General features: G+C 33.7%; 1 protein-coding gene and 1 non-coding gene across 4 annotated transcripts; both read right to left on the reverse strand.

The window, feature by feature from the left end:
• Positions 1-641: 641 nt before the first annotated feature.
• On the reverse strand, positions 642-8706 carry LOC131147959 (protein PATRONUS 2-like). Of its 3 annotated transcripts, XM_058097643.1 has the most exons (7): positions 8300-8686; positions 7992-8048; positions 7205-7295; positions 2877-2984; positions 2344-2604; positions 1641-1684; positions 642-1206 (listed from the first exon to the last, which is right to left on the reverse strand). In XM_058097643.1, exons 4-7 carry the CDS (start codon positions 2941-2943, stop codon positions 991-993), a joined length of 588 nt encoding a protein of 195 aa, XP_057953626.1. In that variant the 5' UTR covers positions 2944-2984; positions 7205-7295; positions 7992-8048; positions 8300-8686; the 3' UTR covers positions 642-990. The 3 variants fall into 3 exon arrangements, with proteins under 3 accessions (XP_057953626.1, XP_057953625.1, XP_057953627.1); XM_058097642.1 differs by lacking the exon at positions 7992-8048 and having other exon boundaries at positions 8300-8706; XM_058097644.1 differs by lacking the exons at positions 7205-7295; positions 7992-8048 and having other exon boundaries at positions 8300-8706.
• A 1394-nt stretch (positions 8707-10100) lies between these two features.
• TRNAQ-UUG (transfer RNA glutamine (anticodon UUG)) lies at positions 10101-10172 on the reverse strand. The gene has a single exon. It is a non-coding gene; the product is annotated as a tRNA-Gln (tRNA).
• Positions 10173-25749: the final 15577 nt, after the last annotated feature.

Raw genomic sequence — 25749 nt, forward strand, 5'->3', positions numbered from 1 at the left:
TTCTTCAAGCCAAACTGTCAACGATTTCAGGCAGAGAGTAAAATCTCTTAAACACTACTCCAAACCGTCGACAGTTAGAGAGCTACCGTCGACAATTTCCCTAATGCATCTTGATTTCCTTCTTGCTTTCCCTTTGTACATACTTTCCACTCAATATGTGAGTCACATATCAAAGTAAATATTTATCATTAATCAAACCTCAATCCCACTCTATTTTTCCCTTTCAAGAAATCAACTACTAAGAATTCCCTCCAACATGAATCACATTTAGTAAGAACTTTTTTGACATCGAAGGTAGATGCAAGGCTAACATTTTCATGTGTATGCAAGCTCGCACTACCAAGACAACGAGATATCATATACAAAGGATGGAACCAAGTAAAAAAAAAAAAATTCACTAATACCATGTTTGGTTTGTAAAATAAAATAGGTAAGAATAGAATGGAATAAAAAACTTAAATGAAGAGAATAATGAAATCAAGTAATAAATTTGATTCATCCATTAGATTCCATTTCATTCAAAATTTTTAAAAATTTCCAAAATCAAAAACTCAAGGCTCCACGTTTTCAAGCATTAGCCTAATCAAATGCTGATGTATACATAGATACTACAATCATGATGAAAAAAAAAAGGCACAATAAGACAAATTTAATTAGTTACCCATTGTCACATACACCAAAATAGAATGTATGACCAGTGAGATGAAATGAAAAATTAAATGCCAAATGTACAAAAGTAAAAAGACCAATTACATTCTTGTATCAAACAAATCATTAAAAGCATGGAACTAACAAAACCAGTAAGCTTTCTAAACAACAGCCACAGTTCTAAACATTTCAGTGATTGATTTATCACCTCCCCTCTGATTTAATCCTGTGTTAAAACCTTGCAAGCAACCAACCATTTTCCCTTCAAGCAAACAAATGATCAGAATTAACTGAGAAAGATATATGAGTCTTATGGATAAAAAAGGGGTTCTGAATTGTTTATCATGAACAAGGAAAATGCAGAAACATGTCCTCATTATCATCCTTCAGCTGAAATTCAACTGGCTCAAATGCAAAAGGGGAGGTTGGAGGAGAGTCCCAGTGTACCGGAGAAGATTGAGGGGAGTCCCATTCAGGAGAAGAATGCAACCAATGAGAGAATTCAGACATGGGTAGTTCCACGGGTTCAGGGTAGCAGCGTGGACTATCCTGATCATCCTGAAGCACAAGAAAATAAATGAATAAAAATAAAAAACCAAAAAAAAAAAAAAAAAAAAGGCAAGAAGGAGTAAACACTAAAGCTTGACCAAGTAACACTGAAAAATTTACTTTTGAACAAAGTCTCATCATCCCAACTCCCAAGCTATATTAGTTTCACACCAGAAGTATAGCTGCTGCTTTAGCTATTTCAAGAAAAATGGCAAAGGTACAACTATTCCACTTTGAATTTTTTTTTTCCATGCAAATGAGCAAATAGCCACAAAAATAAACTAGGACATCATGTTATAAGTTCTGGTCAAAGTATATGTAGCTGATGATTTTAAGTCATCTTGGGAGTAGGTGTACAACTAGTCTCTCTATTCCAACAATTTGGGTCAACTGATTCTTAATAACTAAGATTAGATAAAATAAAGAGTTTGCGATAATGCTACCTTCGCTTCTTTAGGATCAGGATATTCAGCAGGAAATACAGAATCTGCGCAATAAAAAATGAGCTTAAGAGCTTGAAATCATATGTAAATACTAAAAAAAAAAAGGTAAATACCAGCATGAAAATTTTGAAAACTTTTGCCTTAATGTCTACTGCAGAACTTTTTTACATTCAGCAATTTTAGCTAATTTTCACACTCGGACAAATCTTTGAACAGAGATAATTGCAATTATACCGCAGCGCAGATTTAACTGTGTCGCTAAATTCCCCATCCCACTCTAATAAAAATGGTTGACTCGTGTAAGATTCCTAAAGGAAGTGCTCATGACTTACCTCCCACTTTCCTCTTCCTATGATCCATGTTTATATGTGACAAAAATCATGAGAAATCATTCTTCAATAAAACCTCAATAGCAAGATCATTAATTTAAAGTTCAAAAGCATGAATTAAGAACCAATATCACATTGCTAAGTTGAAAATAGAGGAATGTATTTAAAAAATCATAACTTTACAGAATAATATAGAAAGCTCTTTCTCATATCAAATGAGGCCAAAAAAATAACAGAAATTATGAATTGTGTTCACTATAAATTAAATTATTCAAACACATGTTCCATCCTAACCATGAGGACATGAGCAAGTAAAAACCTTTGAAAAACCAAAACTGAAGCAAAAATGGAGGCAATAATACAGGCCTAGATACCATGTCCTGGAAGAAGAGTGTCCAATATAAATCCAAGTGGTAATGCTGCTTGCTGTGCCTCAATGCATTTTTTGTGATCATGCAAAATCATTTCCTCTGCAATGTTAAACTCCTCTGATAAATTCTTTTTCTTCGAGGATACTTCCTGAGGAAGAGTTGATTTGTTGGTAATATCATTAAGTGCTTTACGACTTCCAACCCCAGCTTTGAGTTTCTTGGCACCTGTTCTAAAGCTCTTGGTTTTATTATCAGCTGCTACCTCTACAAGAAAAAAAAAAAAAAACTTTCAATTTAGTTTTGTAGAGGTTAGGTTAGCTATAAATATGGAAAAGTTTTAGAAAGCCCTCTTGACTGATCAAAGTACCAAAACAAATACTAATATATGTTTTGACTAGCTCGCTATCCACTTTTAAAAACATTATTTGGCTCTCAAAATCCTTTCTATCAGGTTTTATCACATCATTTCAGATTAATATTCTAGTGTCCCCTTGCGGGCCAATACAAAAACTTAACTATAGATGCAAGTGTAATACTTTTGTGGTGAATGCCCAAATTCTCATTCTGAATCAGCATCTGCCTTTGAGTGCATTGATTCGCCATTGTTTCTTATGCAGTAGAAACAAAGACTTGAATATTATATTCTGCAGCAAATTAGCAGCATAATTTATTATCAGAAAACAAGTTCATAAAATAGAAACAACGGGGCGTAAGAATAGATATTCTAATTAGAAGACAAAAGTTCTGCCAGAAAGATGGTTCAAGGTGTACAAATAATTTTAACCGGCAGTACAAGTTATGACATAAAAGGGCCACATGATTTACAAAATGGACTCAAATATTTGATGATGGCTTAGACTAGCAAACAAGAGATAAAGCTTACTGAGAATTCAACTCCATCATAATTCAAGTATATTTGAATATACTGTATATAAATGTGGGAAACACTCTAATTGGTGAACAAAAAAGAATAGTAATGGCAGTGTAAGAATGTGAAACATGTGCATCCCCAAAGAAGGGGGTCTCAAACAAGACACTAGGCGGAGGAAGGGGAAAACAAGTACGAATACAACAACAACAAAAACAACAAGCCTTAAGTCCCACTAGGTGGGCTACATGAATCCTTTTCCTCCAATTCAACTAATCGAGGCCGTTTTCCTCTATTAAATTAAGGGCTATTAAATCCTTCTTGAATCCTCACTGCCTCATTCCAAGTTGTTTTACGCCCATCCCTACCCCTTTTCATGCCAGAAACAATAACTAACTCACTCCTTCTCACAGGCGCTCTACTAGGCCTATGTCTCAAATGGCCAAACCATCCATGCCGTTCCACCTTTATCTTGTCTTAGACTGGGGTTATGCCTAAACTATTGCGTATATGCTCTTTTTTTACTTTATCTTTTAATGTTATACCACTCATCCACCTTAACATTCGCATTTCAAAAACTTTTACTTTTTGAATACATTGTTTCTTAGTTGCCTAACATTCTAAAGCATAAAGCACAGCCGGCCTTATAGCCGTCTTATAAAACTTCCCTTTTAATTTTAAGAGTATTCTATAGTAACACAACACACTTGACACACTTCTCCATTTTGCCCAACCTATTTTAATTGTATGTACTACATCTTCTTCGATTTCCCCTTCTGCTTGCATAAATCCAAGATATTTAAATCTATTAATACTATTAACTTCTTGATTATCAAGTTTAATCTTCTCTCCACTACTACTTCCTATATTACTAAAATTATATTTCATATAATCTGTCTTATCCCTTCTTATTCTAAATCCTTTAAACTCTAGTGTGGTTCTCCAAAGTTCTATATTAGATTCCACTTGACTCCTACTATCATCAATCAACACGATATCATTTGCAAACAACACGCACCAAGGGATCTCATTTTGAATATTTCTAGCAAGTTCATTAATCATTAAAGTAAAAAGATAAGGACTCAAAGTCCAACCTTGATGTATACATATTGTGATTGGAAAAACTCTAGATTCCCCTCCGACTGTCTTAACACTAGTCACTACTCTATCATACAAACCCTTAATGACCTCAGTATATCTACTGCAAACCCCTTTCTTTCTAAAGACCCACCAAAGAACTTCCTTAGGCACTCTATCATAACATTTATCTAGGTCAATAAAAACCATATGCAAGTCCCTTTTCAAGTCCCTTTTTTTTCCCCCCTAAACTTTTCCATTAAGCTTCTTCAAAGATAAATAGCTTATTTGTTGATCTCTGAGGCATACAACCAAATTGATTTTCTGAAATCTTCTTTTCTATTCCTATTCTATGTTCAATTACCCTTCCCCATAATTTCATCGTATGATTCATAATCTTAATTCTATGAATTATTACAGTTTTGAATATAGCCTTTGTTTTTGTATAAAGGTACTGACGTACTTTTTCTCCTTTCTTCTAGCATTTTCTTAAGTTTTTATAATAATGTTGAATAGATCAGTTAACGAAATATTTTATTTACCCCAAACTTCAATTGGTATTTTATCAAGTCTTATAATTATTCCATGTTTCATCTTTTTTAATTTCATCTTTACTTCAAGAACTCTAATTTTGCAAATAAATCTCCTAGTTTTAGTCTTCTCCTCATTTGTCACTTCCAAGTTCAATCTTTTATTTTAGTTTTCATTAAACAATTTATCAACGTATCTTTGCCACCTCTCTTTTATGTCTTCTAATCTAGTTAAGACATCACCATTCTCGTCCTTTTTGCATTTTACATCACCAAAATCTTTGCATTTTCTTTTTCTAACTCTAGTAAGTTTATAAATGTCTTTTTCTCCTTCTTTTGTATCTATTCCAATATATAAAGTATCATAAGTCCTATGTTTGGATTCACTAATAGTTTTTTTTTTTGCATTTTTTTCTCTCATCCTTATGTTTTTCAAGATTTTATATATTTCTACAATTTTGCCATATTTTATATCAAATTATTTGTGTCTTAACGACTTTTTGTACTTCTTGATCCCACCACCAACTTTCTTTATTACCCGAGTATCTTCCTTTGGACTCACCTAAAACCTCTTTTGCTATCCTTACGATAGAATTAGCCATTTTATTCCAAACAATATTTACAAAACTACATCTACCTTATTCCCTATAGTCCAATCACACTCTTTAATTATTTAATATTTGAATTTTACTATATTATTTCCCTTCAAGCTCCACTATCTAATCCTTTTGTGTTGATTTATGTTACTCCTTTTCTTCCATTTTTTAATACGTCTATCTAATACTAGGGCTTTATGTTGTGTAGCCAAGCTTTTACCTTGGATAACTTTATAATCCTTACAAGATAGACAATCCCCATTCCTAGTTAAGAAGAAATCTATTTGACTTTTATCATATCCACTCTTGAAAGTTATTAAGTGTTCTTCGCTTTTTATAAACCGAGTATTCAATATAACCAAATCATAAGTCATGGCAACATCAGCCTCTCTATAGCCTCCATGTATCCTCTCATAGTCTATATTATCCTTTCCAATGTGTCCATTCAAATCAGCTCCTATGTCTTTTAGACATTTGTATCCCTTGTAAAACACTATTCATATCTTCCCAAAATTGTCTTTTAAGATTTTCTACTAAGCATATTTGGGAAACATACGCATTCATGACATTCACTGTTTCTAGGCCTAGAGGTATCTTGATTTTCATGATACTATCCCCTATTTTTTTAACATCTACTATATTATCTTTTAGATTTTTGTCTACAATAATTCCCATCCCGTTTTTATGTTTCTCTTTTTCAATGTACCAAATTTTAAATCCTGATATTTCAATTTCTCTATCTTTCTCTCCTACCCATTTCATCTCTTGAAAGCAGAATAAGTTTATTTTTCTTCTAAACATTATTTCCACTATTTTCATACTTTTGCCCGTAAAAGTCGCTATATTCCAAGTTGCTAATCTAATCTTAGTTTCTTGTGCTTGTGCTAACTTATTAGCCTTCTCCCTTCTATACTGACCCAATCTATTCCTTTGACCTAGGTAAATTTGGTAAAATTCATGATAATAAGATCTAACAAAGTTTTACGTTGACTATCAACTACCTAACACAATCCTACCCCTTTGTCCAGGTCTGGGACCAACTGTATGTGCAAATATAATTTGTGTTACATAGGTGAAGTACAAGTTTGAATGGAAAACACAAAAAAGTATATATTAAGCCTACATATCATAAACACAAAATCTCCACTATTAACCAGCAATTAAATAATAATAATAATAATAATAATAATAATAATAATAATAGCAATAAGAAAAGAAATAATAAGAAAGGAGAAGATCTCACCGATGGTTGAACTAAAAGATAATGACAATCAATTGAAAATACTACAATAAGTACCCTTTCAAGCCGAAAATTTGATCCTACTAGCGAAAAATCAATCAAATAATATTGAAGTAATGGGAATTGCAAGAATTCTTCAATCAAAATTCAAGATTCACATTTGGCGATAGAGTTGAGTAGTATATGGTATTGACATAACCTCTCATTGGACTCACACCCCCTCACACATAATCTTGATCAAAGATGGATGCTCTTTTTCGACACAATCTTGAGCTAAAATGTGCAATTTTGCTAATTTTTAGTCGATATTCTATCGACTCAAATTCTTTGGAAGAACTTTACAATTTGGCGTTTCAAGAGAGAAAAAAATACGTAAGTGCAAAAAACAAAGAAAATTTGAAGATTTGATTTCTTCACTTCCAAGAAAATAAAATACAGGAAGTGGGTATTGTTTGTAACTCAAGATGTTAGACCAGACAAGTCAAATGATGAAGAAAAGAAAAAAAGAAGAGAGAAGCTCTGCAAGATGACAAAAACTTGTAAAAGAAACTACCTTAAAGAACATCAAAAGGATGGAGAGAGAGCGTAGGGCGGCGGGCAGAGTCCAAGATGTCAAATTTCTTGACTACTATGGTGAACAACGACTGAACCCAAACGAAAACTCATATTAGTTGAACAATTTTATTGATACCAAAAGAAATATACTAAGAAAGAGAAGAATGAAATTACAACATAGGAGATTTTGGGCAAATGTTTGAACAACAAACACAAGTAAACAAAAAAAATCACATAAATAAAGGCTACAGTCATCCTGGGTAAGTATTGAATTTAAAAAATACAAAACTGATAATAAGTAATGTTAATCTTGACCCAACTGTGCATCCAAACACTAGAGGCTTAAGTCATGAAAACAATCTCTCCAAATGTGTAGGTGAGACTCTGTACATCATGTGCCCTCGAGACTCCTAATGGTGTGGAAGCCTTGTGAACTGCCTGTTACATTTTCTTTTAATAAACTGATTAATAAGTCCTATTAATAATGACTAGTATAAAAGCATTGTTTGATTATGTTCAAAGATAAGTATTAACTGAACAAGTGGTGTGCTTTGTTACTCATAATTATAATCGCAGTAGTTACTAAATTAATACTTGAAGCCACAGCAAAACACAACCTTGCTTACACAAGTAATAAGACGCACACAAAAGACTTAAAGACGGACCAATACAAAGAAAACAGAGAGAGAGAGAGAGAGAGAGCCACTCGTCTAACAGAAAAAAAAAAATACCCAAAACAAAGGGAAATGGAAAATAGACAGCGTAATGTTTCAGAGAACAGACACCTTGACTTTGACCACATTTTATCTTCGAACAATCTCGAATGCAGAAACCAGCAAAATCTAGCAGGATAAACAACATAAAACTAAACTATAAGAACACTGTAAACCGCGATGAACCAATCATCTATAAATTCAAATAAGAAAAAACCCGACACCAACACTGTTTGCAGGGCTATCACCCAGAAAACAAGGCAGGACAAAAAGCATGAAAAATAAATCTAATGATATCAACAATGAAAAAAAAATTCAGTTAATTTTTCAATGATTCTACAATCGCATCATTAGTAGACTGTGTTTTTTTAGCAACAAACCTTGAATTTTAAGGTAATTATTTCAAATGCCGGGGGATTGTAAGGGGCAATGGGAAGTAAGATATTGAAGAAGAAGAAGAAGAAAAAGAATGAGGGCTACTCCTATGCAATGAAGAAAGGAAGCAGAAGCATTAGCACAAAGAAAGGACAGAGTCTTCTTCTTCTTCTTCTTCTTCTTCTTCTTCTTCCGTCAGAAACAGATTAGGGTTTCTGTCAAACTTTCCAAAGAACCCCGATATCCTTTTTTTTTTTTTTCGCGCCTCGCAATCCTTCTCCGCCCTCTAAAAATTCAAAAAGTAACTAGCCATGGCACGCGCTCGGTGGAAGAAAGTGGAGAGAGAGAGAGAGAGAGGGAGAGAGGGAGATGACGAGTGGACCACGAATCATAGATGGGTTTAAATTTGGGTGACCTATTTATTTTCGGATGATTACTTTAGCTCATTTAATAAATAGGTTGGATCATTGCTTTAAAAATATAATTTATTTATTTTAAAAAATTTTAAATATTTCATACATAATGACATATTTTTTTTAAAAAGACACTCAATTTTTCTTTAAATGGGCCATAAACCATTTAAAAAATAGGTCGAATCCAGATTGATCCATTTATGAACGAGTTAGTTTGTATTAAATTCAAACTCGATTTAAACGGGTGAGTCACAAATCACTTGTCGAGTTTCGACCCATTTTGCCCACCCTAACTATTGATTAAAGAATTCAATTCCTCTCCTTTTATATTGGTCATGGACATGCACAAATGTGTGCCCTACAGTTTCCTATCTTTCAAAAAATTGTAAAAATTTACTTTAAAAATAATAATAATTATAAGGATATTTTAAAAAAATTATGAATATTTAAAATGAGTATTTTAAAATAATCATTGATAGTTATAGAGATAAATTTAATATTTTTGAAAGATAATACGAAAAGAATCTAATTTATAATAGTATAGATATATTTCAAATGAATTTTACTTTAAAAATATAATTAAATATGAGAATGAAAATAAATATTTAAATAGATATTTAATTTAATTTCTTTTCTATGTATTAAATATAGCGTTAATGTTTGTAATAGCAAAACACAAAGAGATTATTAAAAAAATTTTAATCCTATTGAAAATTTAAAAATATTTTAAAAATAAATAAAAATAAAAAATTTATTTTTCCCTGTTTACTAATTAAAGAAAGATATAAACAAAATAATGCATATACCAAATTAATGGAGAAAATTTTAATCATACGTATAATTATCATTTGATTTTTCTTAATTTCTAATTATATATACAAATAAAATTTTAGTTTCAAAATATCAAGAGAAAAATATAATTAAAAAATAAGTTTTCTTCACATTCGTTTAATTTTTCCTAAGCAAAATCATTAACCCAAATGGACCCTTAAACTTAAAACATGTTATCAAATATACTTTTTCTTTGGATAATCTAAATGAAAGATTTTCTACACAAGATTCTTTTTCATGTTTTTTTTTTAGTAGGGTGAAACATTTTTTTGCTCAATTTATATTATGATGACGAATTTAAACGAATATAATAATAACTTAAATATGTAAAAATATTTAATCTCATGCTTCTTACTAATTCATAAAACATAAACAGTTTTAATTTTTGTATAAAATAATTTAAGTCTAATGGAATAAAAAATTAATATCCCTGCCTTTTCACGTAAAATAAAACTAAAAATATTATTGATTTTCTGTTTAGATGTTTATTAATTAATACTTAATTATTTGTTCATTTATCTTAAATTTTTATTAAAGCTACACAAAACCAAAACTATTTAAGAGGTCCTACCGGGAGTCGAACCCAGGTCGCTGGATTCAAAGTCCAGAGTGCTAACCACTACACCATAGAACCTTCCTTGAGCCGTAAGTTTTTCGCCTCCTTTTTTTAACTATATATTCGTGATTAAGCAGATTCTCTTAAAACTTACTCCCTTATTATTTTCATTATATAAAATTACCTGATTTCATGAAAAAAAAAAATAGTAATCCAATTCAAAAGCAATAATATACTCGGTACATACGGAAAGAGGAAGTAACGTACGAACTTATCTTCTAATGGTTTACATCTAAATGTGTTGAAATATTAATAAAAATACGTTAAATAAATTTGTTATAATTTGTTAAAATGAACACATTTGCTATTTATTAATTATTTTTTAATAACAAAAGGCCATGGAAAAAATACCATGAAAAAAAAAAACAAATATTTCCTCACCCAAACAATGAAATTTGAGCATACAAGCAACAAAACCAAAAGAAACTTTGTACTCTCCCTTCCAATAATATTTCTTTTTTTTTTTTTTTTTAGTCGTCTTCACGAGAACATTCTAGAATTGAATTTCTACGATCGGTCAGTTTTACCCCTACTAGCCTATTTTGCCTAAAATTTACTTTTAATTCTGAAACAAATTTTAAGCATTTTGACCCTCTTTTTGTCAATTTTATGTAATTCCGGCTTCAAATTATATTATTTATTACAATTTGAGATATGATTATTTCATTTGCACTTAATGATTATCCAAAATTCTTAAAATCAATCAAAAAATGTAACAAACCTTTCAAAGGATAATATATTTCAAATTGTTTAATAAGATAAGATTCCTGAAAAACACTTCAAATAGTAAAGTATTGACATACTAATGAGAGTGCATAACGAAATTCCTAAACTTTAAGAAGAGATATGACCAAAATACAAGTGAAGTTGAGTAAAAAATTAAACAATTTAAATCAAAGACTTAAGATGTAGATCTTGGGGACATCTTTGAATGGAAGAAAACCTTTAAGGACAAAGTTGTTAAAGTAAAACCCTAATTGATTAGACAACTACCTCAAATATTTCATTTAATCGAAAAAAAAAAAAAAAGAATCAAACATTGGAATCAAATATCTTGATCCAACATACATAAAAGGATGTTTGGCAAAGAAGAAATCTTAGAAGAAATAGATAAAAAAAAACTCTAGGAAATCCCCTCACCTTCCAAGAATATACAAGACTTTGACGAAAACATTAGCATAAGTTCAAACCAAGAAAAGCACCAAGAGGATTATAAAAGTGATATTTCAAAAATTGAAGAAATGTTCAATAAACAAACCTTAAATCACCTTAAATCATGTAGGATGGACGAATAGAGTCACTGATAATTATACAATACTGATGTCTCAAACAAATAACTTTTATCCTAGATCAACAATCCCAGATCTATAATTTGAAAAAACTACTGAAACATTATATAGAGTAAATAAACAAAATTACAAATAAATTACAAAATATCAATAGCTAGAGTTTGTAATGAAGGATTATGTTTCAAGACAAGTTTCATTTTAGTTAAGACAACAATTTCACATATTGTAAGATTAGGATTGCCATTTTTGTACCAACTCACTTCATTCCAAATTGCACAAGAAGGAATTAAGACAAAATTTGGGAACAAAGATATTTTATTTAAATTTGCTCATTCACCAATATACAAACAAATTAATACTCTCAAAGACCATTCATTCCATATGGTCGGTAATTCTAGCGTCTCTAAGATAAATTAATAAGACATTGTCCAATTCTGGTTTTGCTAGAGGTTTGATTCCTCTTTTAACACATTCTATATGGCGACCTTTGTACCCTAACTTAACATATTTCTTTAAAAGAATTTTTTGAGAGTAAATGTTTGGTGTTTTGTCTAAGAAACTAACTCTTGTTTCTTTCATCTTTTGTCATAGTAGCTCCCAACTTGCAAGTTCATTGTCTTCCCAGGTGTTTCATGACTCAATATTATTTGCTCTACTTGATGTTAAGTAGATCCTGTTTTACATCAATCAAAGACTTCTTTAGATATTTGACTATTTGTATAGGTCTAACCTTGGTTTGGGATATTCTTTTCTGAAAAATCTTTTTCATAAAGTAAACTTATGATATGTTTTTCCTTTCTCAAAATGCATTTGGGAGATCGAACATATTTCTTTACTTATTTGGGTCTTAATGGATTCAACTTTGTTTTAGAAATTTTTGTGTGCAAGTCTTTGTTTAATCTTCTCAAAAACTACTTCTTTTAATAAGTTCACATGAGGCTCTTTGTCCTTAATTATAATAGAATGATCTTTGAGAGTATTAATTTGTTTATGTATTAGTGAATGAGCAAATTTAAATAAAATATCTTTGTTCCCAAATTTTGTCTTAATTCTTTCTTGTTCTATTTTGTCTTATTTTATTCTATAGGTCTTGTATTGTAGTCTCTCTAGGTTGTTAGTTTACAAATTTTCTCATTACTTCTTCTTCAAAGCTAGGAATATTAGAATTGCTTAGTTGAGTTGTTGAGTTATAGTATATTATTCTACCATTTGTCTAAGTTTTCAGAGATATTTACTCTTTATGTGGGATCTTCAATCTAATCTATTATTTCTAATATTGTACCTTAATCCTTTTTTATCTAGAGTATTTATTTCTTTTTTTCTTATGCAAAATTCTTTACCACAACATTCTTTTTTATATTATATTGAAGTTGTTAAGGATTCTAAGTCATCTTCTATTATGCTGGAGACCCCGAAGGGTTGACTTGAATAAGGTTAGTCGCATGACCGGGTTAATCAGGACAGGGGAAAAAGATATAATGTCACGCCCCGAACCCCGAAACGGGACCCAAGGGTGAAAATGTAATCTAACCTGTCCCTGTATCCGATAAAAACATCCAAATGTACAGTACAATGGATGACGATCCAACCCCATGGGGTTCCCAAGCACCCTAAACACATCCAAATACAATCACATACATAGCGGAAAAAGTCATTCTATATAACATATACAGTACCATACCAGAGTCTATACATGAGTAGAACACAGCTCTATCAAAATGTACAAACGGGTGCCCACATACATCTCAAAATGACAACCCACCAAAAATACAATCCTAACACTTACCCAAGCGCTAACCGCAGTACACCAAGACACTAGTTCCAGTTACTCAAAGGACCTGTAAAAATGTACGTACAGCAGGGGTGAGACACCTCTCAGTAAGGAAGAACACGGGTTATATTGGTGTATGGCATTTGAGTGTTATCATGATACAACATACACACAGTTAAGTGCATTCCAGTACTAATTTCCACAGTGCATACACGCACCCATACACATACACATGATCAGTAATCCTGGTGTCGTCACACTCTTCGGCTCGAAGCCGGCCCGCAACATACGGCGTTGGCCCATAGCCAACCTGCGAACACAGCGCCACCTACACATTGCTAGCCCCCGACTCCCATGGCATCGTACTGGCGCACAACTAGCGGATCCACACCCTTCGCCCTGATTTGCCGGAATAGGCTCACGCCCTCAGATATAGAGCCGGACACTCTTGCCCACATGGCAAGCGGTAAAATACACGCCCTCGGATATAGAGCCGGACACTCTTAGTACTTGGAACAATTTCAGAACCGCGTTCCTACTAGCATTTCAACATATCACACACATATGCATGCTCATATAACCAAACAAACCACACCCATTTGGTAATCTAAATCATGGTTTTCCAAACAAATATAGTTTAAACAAGTCAAGGCACGACCATCCCAATATCATAGTATAAATCAACATATACCCTCGATTTTTAACAAAACCCGGGATGCAGCCCGTCGCCCCATTTTTTCCAAAACTATAATAATGAAAAATCCATAGTTTTCCCCGTTAGATCCCCCCAAATGAGTAGCAAAAACACACACAGGACCGTGAACCATAATTCCACTGAGTCCAATTTCTAAAAAAAACCGATATAAACACAGTTCCCCTTACCTTTTCCCCGAATAACAAATCTCGAACTCTAAGGCCCCTAAATAGCAAACCGAGTTCCAAAACCTACAAATCATAGTACAGAATATGCTCACAAGACAGTTACCTATAAAACTACCAGATCAAAAATGAAAACCAAGTCTTACCTCGATTTTTTGCCAAAACCTGAAAATCTCCGAAACGAGATTTCGATCTGTAGAAATTGTAGAGAATCCTTCCACGATCCTCGTGGTAACTTCAGATTTTCGATTCCATCAATGATCAGCAAAGAAATCTAGAGAGAGAGTGAGCAGGGAGAGTTCTAGAAAGAGAGAGAGATATGATTGAAGTTTCTTAATGAAGAAGTAATGAAAATTTATATTTATAGCCCTTTGACCTGGCCCAATTCGTCGACGAAATGGTGTTCTCGTTGACGAATCTTTCACTAACTTCGTCGACGAATCAGTAGCCTCGTCGACGAATATGAGATCATCGATTTTTCCGAGACTCCTCGGCTTCTCCTCGTCGACAAGTCTCTGAATTTCATCGACGAGAAGAACAAGGTTTCGTCGATGAAATCTGGCTTCATCGACGAAATATGCCAAATTCCCAATTTGCCCCTCTTTTGTTTATTTAAACCCAGTTATCACGGTTCGAGTTCTTACATATAACGCCTCAATTTTAGAGTAGACGCCAACACTTTTGGGACTGAAGGCGAGTGCCCCAATCTTGAGGTGGATAACTCATCCTGGAACTAAGCGGCTGCCCCAGTTTCAAAATAAACAATCTCAATTTTGGGACTAAAGGCTGGTCGCCCAATTTCAAAGTAGACAATCTCAATTTTTGGAATTGAACTTGGGTGCCCCAGTTTTAGTGGTTTAACAAAGGGTGAACAAAGACTATACAACAAAAATATGTATGAATGAGTGATGTGATGTTATGCATGTCTGTTGTAAGATGAGCATGCATGCTGTTTTTTATGGTGCAGAGACATGTATGCATGTTGTATGAAGAGTATGCAGCATGTTGTATGAAGAGTATGCATGTTGCTACTTAGGATGCAAGGACATGTATGCATGTTGTATGATGAGTATGCAGGCTGCTTTTGACATATCCATGCTTCAATCTCTTTTGCCATCCCAAATACTCATTTGAAGGGAATCCTATGGAAAATTAACTTAGCGCTCTGGATCTGAATGCCTTGAAACTTGCAGGATGTCTCTTTGGCTGATGATTTTCCATTTTGATTTCTCTTGATGCTTCTGAAGGATGAGAGACAGCTTTTTTTTTTCGAATGATCATGCATTTATGACATAGACTCGCTAAATTATGGGACCATATGCACAAAATAGATGTTTGACTAGGTTCACATATCATTTTAAGGAAAAAAAAGTTATACCAGTATTCTGAGGCCATGTGATTTAAATGTTAGCTTAGCAAACTAAAACTCTAAATAAAAGACTTGACCACTTCCAATGGTTGCCTAAGTTTTCACAAAAAAACACCTTGCCTTTAATATGATACTGCCTTAAGCCAAGTATTGTTCTAAATGTTGTCCTCCTTTTACTCCCCAAAGTCAAACAAAGGTTTTCCCCATGTTATGATCTCAAGATGGTCTTTGAGACTTAAGATAAAATGTAGGCCAAGGACATGGGTTTTTGGAAGAAAAGGAAACTTTGGCTCAAAAATGGCACTTTTTCTACCCCAATTTTGCCATTTATAGCAATCTATTGACCGAACTTGTTTATCAAACAAGCTGCCTACGTACCTTTTCAGGGTCAGGTCATAACATAGTTCAAACTCAACATTGAGTCTGACAATTCATTTGAGGCAATGATACGTACTAATCTGGTCAGGACTTTTATTTGGACTGTAATGTAGGCTGGGTGTAGGTTAAAGAAAAATAGGGTTTAATGATGCTCAATAATGTTGTCTTCACCAAGGGCGACATTGGTCAAAGGTTACATATGAAGCGTGCCCATCATATTTTTCTTTGTTTCTTCTTCTCTTATTTTATTGGAAAACCTTTTGCCTTCCCTTTCATGGAGGAATCTTAACTTCTCCATATTTGGGCTTGTTTTTTTGAAACTGCCCTAGTCTGGGGTATGATCATTTGACAAGTTTTTTCAAAAAGTTGAATTTTTCAGGCTCTAAGGGCTTAGCAAAGGATTTTATTCCTTGATTTTCTTTTGGGTAGCAGAAAGATGGTCTACCATCTTTTTGGTAAATAATTGTTGTCTTAATGAATTGTCAAACTGTGACGCCCCGATTTTCGTATAATTTTTTCTAAAACAATAATAAATAAATAATTTACATGTCATCGACAACATCCATAAATAATAAATAAATACTCACTCGTATTTAATAACTTTCATAAATTGGCTACGTCAACAACCCTACTAACATCCATACGACCCGACCCGCATTGGGCACCGGGTAAAAAGTCATTTTATTTATAAAACTTAACAGCGGAAGACAGTATAATCATATCATCCAGAATACAATATCTAGAGTACTAACATACATATTTACACAATACTATATCATACCCAAAAACAATACAACCCTAGGGAATCACACCTCCCTAGTCCAAACTCAACTGTATATCAGGGATTTAGCTCCCTATGATCATGGAGCCCTATCACATGGCCTATCCCCGTTCCTTGAAAAATTTTAGATAATTTGGGTGAGACACATTTCAGTAAGAAGAAATAAATTATTTACAGTGTGTAACCATATGAGTTCAGTTATAACATGCTTTATTTTTTCAAAACAACACTTCATCTGAGAACACGCATTGATATTCACATTCACATAATCATATAAATATACAACACAAGCTTTTCTAAGCTTTAAAACCATTTCTCAAGTTTATTCATTTCCAACATACATAATTACCTGCAAAGTTCCTGAGAATAGGGAAGATTGCTCGCCCATACAAGTACTTCCCTCTGCTCTAACACGTTATGCAGCCAAGAATGACTATATCTGATACCTATCAGGGCACTCACCTTATTCAGTAAACTCTCAGGCAGAGAGTTTCACTTCGCCTCAATTATTTATTTTATAAAACACACACTCTTTCATTTCTCATAATCATTCCCCATTTTAACTCATTACATATATATGTATACATAAATTCACATTTATGTACTTTACATAATACATTAGATCACATAATTCCCATTCTCAACATATTCACGATTTCCTTACTGAGCATACCTCCCCAACAACATCAGTAGGAATCTCACACACACACACACACAGAGTCTCCATACTGAGCATACCTCCCCAACAACATCAGTAGGAACTTCACACACACACACACACACACACAGTCTCCATACTGAGCGTACCTTCCCAACGGCATCAGTAGGAACTTCACATACACACATAGTCTCCATACTGAGCATACCTCCCCAACGGCATCAGTAGGGAGTTCACATACACACATAGTCTCCATACTGAGCATACCTCCCCAACGACATCAGTAGGGACTTCACACACAATTTCCATACTGAGCATACCTCCCCAACGATATCAGTAGGAACTTCACACACAATTTTCATGCTGAGCATACCTCCCCAACAGCATTAATAGGAACTTCATAACACAATTTCCATACTGAGAATACCTCACTAATGGCATCAGTAGGAACTTCACAACACAATTTCCATACTGAGCATACCTCCCCAACGGTATTAGTAGGAACTTCATACACACAATCTTCCTACTAAGCATACCTCCCCAACGACATCAGTAGGAAAGGAATACCACCCACCCGCAATTATTGTGCGGTATTGACATATCATCAATCATATTTTAGTATATCTCAATTTAGTTCATTATAAATATTCTCATCATTTTCTGTGCACTTTCATTATCTCACAATAATATATATCATATTTCACGTATTTCCACATTTCTCAAAATACTTATATCAGTAATTTGTACAAACTCATTTTTCATGCAAATAATTTCTACTCATGTATAAATATCACATCAATCATTCTCATTCACTATTTTATCAGAAAATACACATAATTATATTTCACATTTTTCAACATACATCGTATGCCACACAGTTACATCTATTATTCATAAAATATTAATTTCACATTCCAAAATAACACAATTTAAAATTACTCAAATGCCACACAATTTATCTGATATTTATATCATAATAATTTTCAGACAAAATATCATATGCTCATTTTTACGTATTAATTCAAATAGTAATTCTAAAAACACTGCTATAATTTATTCCCCTTACCTAACTTACTGAGAGTCTCGTTAACACCCCAGATCTTACGCCCTTGGCGCCTGAAATTAACTCTTGCAATTTGCATTTTCTCCAGATTAATTAATCTATTTCTCCAAAATAATACCCATCTAACCTTCCCTAGGCTCCATATATCTCAAATTAATATTTAAACTAACATTTAATAGCCCTACTTAATTTTCTGAATTTTACCTACGGGTCCCAAATTTACACCCGCGGCGCTCACCCGGACCCTAAATTTCAGAAATTCTACTTCAACTCCAGATGCTCAATATTTTAGTATTTCTAAATTAATCCAAATTAATTAAAAATAGCCCCTTTATAACCCTCATACCTCAAATTTGGGGTTTTGTCCACAATGACCCCATGAGAATTTCGTCCCGCTAGACTTATAGAGAATCATCCATAGATTCTTGTGGTAGTGTTCGTTCATCGATTGGGCTTATAATTTGCAAGAAATTAAAGAAAAAAGGGACATTGGCTTACCCCAAGAGATACGCTTGCGTCGCTTTTACCACCGATCCGTTCCAATAGAAATGATGGCAGCAAAGAATGGAGTCCAACGGTATCTTCCGATTTTCGATCGGGCGAAAATCCGTCACAAAACTAAAGAGAGAGGGAGAGAGAATGAGAGGAGAGAGTTTAGGGGGGGGGGGGTAGCGCAGAGGTGCCTCTCTGCATCTCTTTCTCTTCTTCTATTTTTTTTTTTTTCTTTTTGTTGTTGGTTTAGTATCCTCCTAAAGGTTTAGGAGGATAGTTTATAATAATAATAATAATAATAATAATAATAATAATAATAATAATAATAATAATAATAATAATAAATTTAATTAATATTAATAATAATATATTTTATTAATAAAAATAAAAATAAATTTTAATTATTTTTATTTATTTATTTATTTTAAATCTGATTAATTAATTATTATTATTATTATTATTATTATTATTATTTGGGAATCACCCCACTAAACTTACATAGTCTCTTTTTGGGGTTATTACACAAACACTTAAAATCTCGAACCTGGTTAAAATTTTGGAGAAATGAGTTTGAGAAAAAAAAATGGTTTTATAGTTCGGGCTTAAAGGGGTTAACAAATGGTAAATCCATATTTGGTTCTTTTTGGGAATACTGATCGACCAAAGATGACAATCGATCAGTTGATTAAAGCATGAGCATAAAGACAAACACAACTTAGTGGAGTAAAAACATGATCATTTTATTGAATTTCTTTGATAAGTACATCATTTCTAGGCAAAGTATTTTTTACAGCATCAGAATTTGTAAGTGTTGGCCTTATGAGGCTTAACATCTTATTTTGATGCTAACAAACAAGTGGATCTTAACATGCTATGTCAAGTGATGTATTTTCAGGACTAAATGAAAAATGTAAGGTTAAAGAGTTCATGAAAGCTTGTACCTCAGATAAAGATAATTATATTAAGCTTGAAGCATGGATTTAAAGTTTAAAGCCTGAAGATCATGAGAGTATTGATATTAAAGAAACAGTTTCAAAGAATGAAGCCCAAGTGATCAACATGGAAAGCTCAAAGAAAGATGAAACAAGTATAAAGGTCTCAAAGAATTCAAGAATTGAAAAAGATTAGGAAATTTCATATAAGTACTTCAAAGAATTTCCATATGGATGCATAAAACTCTTAGGATAATTTATTGGACCTAAATACCTTTGAACATACTTGGAAAATATTTTTATAAGGTCAAAAATTGTTTCAAAAAGGATAGAATCAGTTTTGGAATGTAAAGCACCAAAAAGAGGATTTCTCAAATGTTGTCAATTTTTCTACATTTACATTGATGTACATTTTTATCCACAAAAAAAGATATTTATTTTAAAATGTGTTCAACATTAAAGTTTTAGAATTTTCTATTAGCTTTCATTTGACACTGAGAACGTGAAATTTGGAGTTATACATAAAAAGTTATGACCAAAATACTGAAGGGTGCTCGAAGTTGACAGCATGACAATGACTGTCAAGAACTTGACAAGCGACTACCAGTGCACTTTAAGGCATCTGTGTGTGTTTGGATAGACGACTGCCACCTTTCTGCCCCTTTAATTTAATTGGACAGATGACTGCCCAAAATAGACAGTCTACTGCCACGCGGCTGTTTTGAATTTTTTTCATAACGGTCAAATTTTTAAAAGAGGTTGCTTGGGGCTCAAAATTTGTAAAAACTTGTGGGATACTTCAAGACACTTAGGGATCAAGTTATACACTTTTTAAAGTATATAAATAAGCCTCAAAGATCATTGAATCAACACGCCAAGAATTCAAATTCTGAAAAAATTCAAAGTCTCTCTTAAATTTTCAAGGCTCTCTCTTGCTCTCAAGCTCACATATTGTGCACGAATTCAACTGAGTTGTTGCTGATCTTCTTCCACCGGAATTGTGCTACAAATTATAAATCTTTCAATCATTGAAAGAATTAATCGGTGATATACTTCATTGAGTTTCAAGTTAATTTCCATATTGTTGTTTACTTTGAAGTATATTAGTTATGCAGTAATTGGTGTACTAACCAACTCTTTGAGGAGCAAGTTCTTTGTACGCATCTATTTGATTTGTATCTTGTAAATTAAAGATTCTAAGGATTGTTTGGATCGTTGGCTAAGCAAGGGGATATTGCTTAGAGAGGCAGACTCTAGCCTAGTTAAGGAGTGACTGGATGAGGGGATATCGTTTGGAGAAGGCGGGCTCTAGCCTTAACCAAGGAGTGTTGTAAAGGTATTGTTCCTCCCGTTAAAGGAACATGTTTAGTAATCCTTTGGCGGTTTACCAAAGGCGAGGACGTAGGCTGGGTATAAGCCGAACCTCATAAAAATCTATGTCTCACTCTCTCTTTCCCTATTCTTTATTTTCAGTACATATTTAAATTGCGTGGATGGTTTAAATTTAAAATCATATAAAATACGTATATTTGGAATCAAGTAAACCTTAAAGTTTGATTTTGATTTGGGTTGCGAAAATCGAAAGGGAGTACGTTGGTTGAACCATTCTTTGCGAAAACCATATGGGAGTACGTTACTTGGCTAAACATCCCAAAGATAAATTAACTTAAGAGTTTATTTGAATTCTAAAGTTTGGAAAGAGTAATTGGATTTTATATTGAACATCATATTGAAGAAGAAATTTCATATATACAGGGCTTTGTTCAAAACTCACATTCACCATAAGGCTAAAAACATAAAAAGCTGAAAGTTACATATATTATATTGATTGTGATTGGATGGTATAAAAATTTGTTTTATATTCCAAGAGTACTAAATCTTGAATGATTTCATCAATCTAATAGTGTTGCATTGAACTTATATTTGGCAATCAAATTGGTTGTTGGTTTGAGCATTGTGGTTGATTGGCTTGATTGTCATGCCAATCCCTATAGGTTTCTATCATCTTTTCCAAGATGTTCTTGATATTTTTATTAATTGCTTCCACGACTCCATTCATTTGAGGTCTATAAGGGGCCAAGTTGTGATGTCTGACTTTGAATTGAGTGCATAGTTTCGTCATTACCTCATTATTCAAGTTTTTGGCATTATTGGAAATTATTCTTTCCAGTATCCCATACCTGCATATTATCTCCTTTCGAATGAAACGACATATCATGTTCTGGGTAACACTTGAATAAGACGTTGCTTCCACACATTTGGTGAAGTAATCAATAGCCACAAAAATGAAGCGGTGCCCATTGTTGGCTTTTGGAGTTATTGGTCCAATCACGTCCATGCCCCAAGTTGAAAAAGGCCAAGGAATAGATAGTACTTGGAGTTGAGCTGGCAGAACCTATACGCGATCTCCATAAACCTAACACTTGTGGCATTTCCTCGCATATTCTATGCAATCCTTTTCCATGGTCGTCCAATAGTAACCTCTCCTTAAGATTTTTTGAGCCAACGAATGACCACCAGCGTGGGTACTACAAACACCTTCATGAACTTACCGCACGATTAGTCGTGCCTTTTGTGACTCTACACATCGTAAGAGTGTCATGTCATGGTTCCTCTTATATAATATTTCTCCATCCAAGAAGAATCCCATAGATAGTCTCCTAATTATCTTTAGATCATTATTGGAAGCTCCTACGGGATACTTTTTCCACTGAATATAACTCTTGATGTCATGGAACCATGGTTTCCCGTCAGCTTCTTATGTTACTGCATAGTATGTCGGCTCTGCTTGCATCCTTATCTGAATCAGTTCAATCTCTAATTCAGGTTCTACCTTGAATAGAGTTTACAATGTAGCCAGCACATCTGGGATTAAATTATTTTTCCTCGGCCAATGGAGAAACTTTATAAAAAAAAAATTCATTTATAATTTCCTAAACATATTACTGATATGGTATCAAATTAGCATCTCGAGTTTCCCACTCCCCTATTAACTAACGAATGACTAAAGTTGATTCCCCTTTTACAATCAGTTCCTTAATTCCTTGGTCTATGGCGCCTTCAAACCCAATATACAGGCTTCGTACTTAGCTACATTGTTTGTAACGACTCGAATAATAATGGGATTTAAATAATAAAGAGGAAGGGAAATGGAGACAGTAACAGAAGAAGGAAGTCGATTTTGTCGACGACATTGCACTTTGGAAGGAATAACCAAGGGGAGTCATCAGAATTCGTCGACGAATACAGGGGATTCATCGACGAAGAGATACCAAGAGAGGTTTGAGCCAACTGAATTTCGTCGACGAGGACTGAATTTCGTCGACGAATTTATTAAAGGATTCGTCGACGAATGAAGTAGCTCGTTGACGAATCCTCTGTTATATAAATATCAAAATCCGGATTTTTAACTTTCTAAAGAAGCCAACTCTTTTTTCTCTCTCTCTCTCTCTCTCTCTCTCTCTCTCTCTCTCTCTTTTCGTTTTTGGGCTAGATTTACGCCCGATCGACAATCCGAAGTCACCACGACGCTCTTGGGGAAGTTCTCTCCAAATCTGCCGGAGCAGATCGTTGGTGAAAGTAAGTTGGAAATTATCCTTGAGTTGAGGTAAGGCTTTTTAAGCCAAATTTGGTCTTGCGATAGTTATAGGAAATGATGTACGCATGAAAATACTGAAGTTTAATACTGGGAGTTTTCATTTTCAGGGTATTGGTCAAGAAATCTTACGAGTGTTAGACTAGAATATTTTGGGGGCTTTCTCAGTGGCCAGGTAAGGGGATAAACTAAGTTAGTTCTTTTGAGAAAATGTATATATATATATATATATAGCATTTGATTTCAGGAAAGTAAATATGTTTACATATATATGATTTATATTTGGGAAAATACTGTTGAAAATGATGGTATGTTGAATATGTGAAAATATGTTAGTGTGGCATGAGTATAAATGTTACGAAATATTATTTTTTGGAATGAGATTATGATACGAATTTTTATAATGGGAAAATATCGGCGTACGGGCCGAGATTCTTATATACGTTTGCCGGCATACAGGCTGTGCTATGATGTGATTTGCCAGCGTACAGGCTGTGCTATGATATGTTTGCTGGCGTACGGGCCGTGCTATGATGTGATTTGCCAGCGTACGGGCTGTGCTATGATTTGCCGGCATACAGGCCGAGCTATGATAAAATGTGTAATACGGGCGTACGGGCCGATGATTTTCATGATATACGTATATATGCAAAATGATATGATTGATGTGAAAATTAATGATATGAAATATCCATGTATCATAGTTTCAATATATGTTATATGGTATCAGAACTTGGTTGGCTTGGTCTAGGTTAGCACTTGCACGATACCGTTGCTATGAGTCCATAGTCTTCGTGATCATGATATTTGTGTTAATGCCGCTATACGGAGTGGTGTGAGATTGGATGGTCGATGTGGTTTTAAGAAGTGTGTGATCGCCCTTGATGTACGGACCAGGTCAGGCAAACCCATCAGACTTACAGACTGTACTTTTGACTTGGCAGTGGTCGACCAACCATTGTCAGGTCCCACCTTCGGGCCACACAACCTAGTCATGTGGGGGTAATACATGACAACAGCCAGCTAACCTACCAGGAATATTTTTGTATTATACTTTATGAGATGAGATACGTTTATAAAAATGCAGTATGTTCTGCCATGATTTGATATATATTTATGTTTTCTCAGATTTGACAAAATAGTTACAGAATATGTTATGTATGGTATATGTAGAACATGGAATGCTCATGTTACCACACACTGGTATTAGTTTATTTTCCTTACTGAGAGGTGTCTCACCCATAAATTTTATAAACTTTTCAGGAGCCCCAGATAGGAGAGCGGGAAAAGCCCCGCTGAATTAGAACTGTTGTCTACCCTTTTTGAAGGGTAAGTTTTAGTAGGGATGGTTGGATTTTTGTAGGAAGTGTCCCTAAATTTTGATTCTTTTGGGATGTATATATTGAAATACAGTGGATGTAGTGACTCTGGTATTTGTAATAATGTGATGCATGTCTTTGTATTTATGATATTGTGAATGTATATTTTCCGCTGCTTAGGCCTCCGTTATATGTTCTGATGTATCCGTGGTACCCACGAGTCCAGGTAGATTATGATCTGCTAATCTGGGATTTGTGATATTGAATATATATAAAAATATATGGAAAATGAAGCAGGTCGTCACATTGTTGGTATATGAAAATGTGAGTTTGGCCGTAACCGGGTAATACCTTTCTTCTAGAGAAATCAACATGACCCTATACCATGTCCCCATACATTAGACGCCCGATCGAAAAGCATTACCCATCCAATCTAATCCTCTTCTTCTTGATTAATCGAATCAATATCTTTATCGAAAAATTCAAACTCCATAGGTTGATAATCCTCGATGGCTCTATTTGCCAGGTATTCTGCTATGGCATTTCTTTTAATGGCTTTCCTGGTCACATATGTGATGTCTATTCAGTTAACAACATTAACCACTGAGCGACCTGACCGGTTATAGCTGGTTTTTCGAATACGTACTTAATTAATCGGGTCCATGTTGGAGATTAATCCATGTTGGAGATTAATCAGGTAGTATAATACATTGTTGACTTTTTGAGTCTGGTCCCTATTTTGATGATAATAAAGCACATGTTTCTTATGTGTGTATTTAACATGTGAACAGGTCTATTAATTTATCACACACATAAGGAAACAACGATGGAAGCTCGTAGGACTTAAAGCCTATACGATTAAGCGCATTCCATGAAGTCAGAAGAGCAAAAAGATGAAGAAGACATTTATTTCTTATTGTAATTGCATTTATTTTTATTATTTGGTCTATAATAATGCATGCATCTGCATGATATGATTATTTGCTCAGACAGGACCATATATTAACCATAGGAAGCCACAGGACCGTAGAGTGATCTTAGGGTGAAGGTCAACCGACGTTGGATTTTT

This window comes from Malania oleifera, chromosome 2 (genome assembly GCF_029873635.1).
Source record: "Malania oleifera isolate guangnan ecotype guangnan chromosome 2, ASM2987363v1, whole genome shotgun sequence".
In the NCBI taxonomy this organism is placed as follows: Eukaryota; Viridiplantae; Streptophyta; class Magnoliopsida; order Santalales; family Ximeniaceae; genus Malania; species Malania oleifera.